The 3,142-nt window shown below is 37.7% G+C and overlaps 1 protein-coding gene across 1 annotated transcript in view; it reads right to left on the bottom strand.

Moving 5' to 3' along the window:
* Positions 1-2,442, bottom strand: part of bnc2 (basonuclin zinc finger protein 2) — a 167,575-nt gene extending 165,133 nt beyond the window's left edge. Inside the window, exon 1 of the mRNA XM_087807350.1 lies at positions 2,113-2,442. Coding sequence (XP_087663476.1) covers positions 2,113-2,115 — 3 coding nt within the window. The 5' untranslated portion in view covers positions 2,116-2,442. The remainder of the gene's footprint in view (positions 1-2,112) is intronic.
* Between the last annotated feature and the right edge of the window lie 700 nt (positions 2,443-3,142).

Consider the following 3,142-nt stretch of genomic DNA (forward strand, 5'->3'; position numbering starts at 1 on the left):
ATCAATAAACATGAAAAAATGTTCTGGTTACAGACAGCGAACAACTATCAGAGATCGCTCCTGGTAGTTACTACCATGGAGACACATTCTTTACACTGAAAAAAAAAGATAGTCTTCTTATATCTTGAAGTGTTGGACTTAAAAAAAAAAAAGTTATATATACGCAATTAGCGCTATTAAATGGCACCAGATCGGGACCGTCGGTAAACCACGGGGACGTGGAGAAGGGCTGGTTCAGGAGGAGGAAGAAGAGGAAGAAGAGGAAGGAGTTCTGGGTGTGAGCAGTAATCAGAGAAAGCCAGCAGGGGGGACAGGAGGGGTTGGCGGGGTCAGAGCCGAGCACCACTAAGCAGCCCTTCACTTCATTAGCGGGCTCTCGGAGGACGGCGTCGTCGGGCCTACCTGTCCGGTAGATTATTGAACCGACTAACCAGTGACTCCCGGATCCACACGTACACTCTCTCTCGCTCTCTCTCTCTCGCTCGCCATGATTCCCAGAGACCCAGAGGAATCACGACCCCGCCGCAGCCTTTCCTGACAACTTTAACTTTTCCCCTTAACCTCACGTAGAGGAGCTTCAGGCGGAACCAGAACAGTGCTCGTACAACTGTGGCTTTATGTGTCGTCCTTGCCTTTTCTTTCCAGAAGCAGCACTGTATCATCTCCTCTATTATTATTTATTATGATTTAAATAATAACTCGTTTTTAAATCAGGAAAAAAGTCAAGTTCGTGACTTGAAGTAATGGTTAAAAAAAATGTATTTATTCCTTCTTAAAATGACTAGAAACTTAACATCTTAATAAAATTGTTACATAAAGTTTTCTTTTTTACTATTATTTTTACTATTATTATACTAAAATAACTCATTTTTAAATCAGCAAAAAAAGTCAAGTTCGTGACTTTAAGTAATGGTTAAAAAAATGATTTTCTTACTTCTTAAAATGACGGGAAACTTAACATCTTAATAAAATTGTTACATAAAGTTTTCTTTTTTACTATTATTTTTTACTATTATTATACTAAAATAACTCATTTTTAAATCAGCAAAAAAAGTCAAGTTCGTGACTTTAAGTAATGGTTAAAAAAATGATTTTCTTGCTTCTTAAAATGACGGGAAACTTAACATCTTAATAAAATAGTTACATAAAGTTTTCTTTTTACTATTATTAAATTAGAACAGTTGTCCAAGACGCTTCCTACTGTGTAGTATTGACAAATAAATTAATAAACCACTTCAAGTTGTTGTTATAATGGACTATAAAAGATTGAAACATAGTATAACTCATTGGGTTTCACTTTCTGGACACGCTATAGTCAAACACCATTTGAGTAATGGATCAACAGTGAGAACATGTTCCTTCCAAATGTATCGTCCCATAAGTGTTTTTTTTTTTTTTCTTAAATGATTGACGTGGGAAAGTTTCGTACTGTTGCACATCACTCATGTATATCTATGGTAATGTTGTGACGACAGGTTTGTAGTGATGTTAAGTGCAGCCACGTTCCTCAGCCAGAAGTCAACTCTTGTATGAAGAAATAACCAGATTTTAGTTTATTCTTCGTGTTGTGATACGAGTGAAGAGTATTAATGTTACCAAAATAAACCACAAAACGTGACGAGAAGTTTATTACCTGCAGCTATACATTATTAAGTGAACTGGTGAATGTATTTATGAGAGCTTTTAGTGTTAAGGTTAGTTGTAGAATCTCAAAGATGCCTTTTCAAAACAAAAAACAAGTGAAATAATAAACAAGTGAAGAAGGCCTTATTTAAACTTGAAGGTGAAAATATGTTAAAATATGAATATTATTGTTATAAATACGATTGTGATCATTATCATTAATGATTATTATATCGGTTTTGTTTTAAACTATACATATTTACGTCCCTACAGTTGATTTAAACCATTGTATTGTTTAAATACTTTTTTTTTTTTGAATAATATTAATTTATTTGCGAACAAAAAAAAGTTTTGGGTGATGATGTTCACCTCAGCTGTCAACAAGTGGTCATTCTGTGACTTTCTCCACTGATCAGAACCACAGAACAGAACATATATCTCTGTAAGGTAAAAAAGAAAAGGGATAAATAAGAATAAATAAGAACTCACCATGTCTGCATGTCCTTCAACACGGAGTTGCTGAACTTCCCCAAAAAAACTTTCGTCTCAAAAAGTCTGACTTCGCCCTCAAGTGGGGAAACTTTTTCCTCTTCACTGCTTCTTCTTCTTTTTTTCTCGGTCACTCGTCACTCGCAAAGTTCTGTTGAAATGACGAGTCTTCTTTGTCAAAACCAGGAGTTTTGTGGGAGAATTTAAGCCACCGGTCGATGGCAGTGAAGCGCAACACCAAAAAAAAAAAAAAGAAAAGAAAAAACGCGCGTCAGGACGCGCGGAAACTCGTCCGTTTGGCCAACAGCAGCGACGCACGATCACCGCGAACAGTCACCTGGTCTCAACCCAGAACTTTTAAAAGTCATTTCAACTATGGTTCCTTTACGGTTCCGTGTTCGGATCAAGCGGCGGAGGAGACTTTTTCCCGTACAGTGGCGCGGACGCGGCGGAGGGTCCGGACCAGGACCAGGACCAGGACCAGGAGAGACGGTGTCTTGTCCGCCTCGTTCCACGCCGTGTGTGACTGAGATTTACGATGTTGTGTCAGCCCTGAAGAGTCGCATCTTTGTGCGACTCAAACGTGCCAAAAAAACCTTTAGCCCCGAGGAGGTAAAAAGCAAACAGACTGCACACTGGAAGTTTTGTTGAGACTTGAAAAAACAGGGACGATTTAGTGCACAGCTGATCCTCCTGACCATCCGTCTACACTTTCCCTTATTGTGTTTTCTCCTTTTTTCTTTGAACTTGCATCGTTTCCATAGTGATTTGGTTTACTCTGAAAATAGTTTATTTTCCTTTTAGTAATTTACTTTATCTTCATTTACTCTTCAACCACATTGCCTTGGTTCTGGGAACAGATGGTTTCTGACTATTTCTTTTTAACATTACATGACACAATAGTTTACGTAAAAACTGTACTAAATTGAAAAAAAGAAAAAGTTTAACCCTTGTCTTATCTCAGGGTCAAGGTGACCCAAAGGGATACCTCTTGACTCTTTCAAGAAACATCTTAAGACGTTTTTATTTG

This window comes from Callionymus lyra, chromosome 1, assembly GCF_982586985.1.
Source record: "Callionymus lyra chromosome 1, fCalLyr1.hap1.1, whole genome shotgun sequence".
Taxonomy (NCBI): Eukaryota; Metazoa; Chordata; class Actinopteri; order Syngnathiformes; family Callionymidae; genus Callionymus; species Callionymus lyra.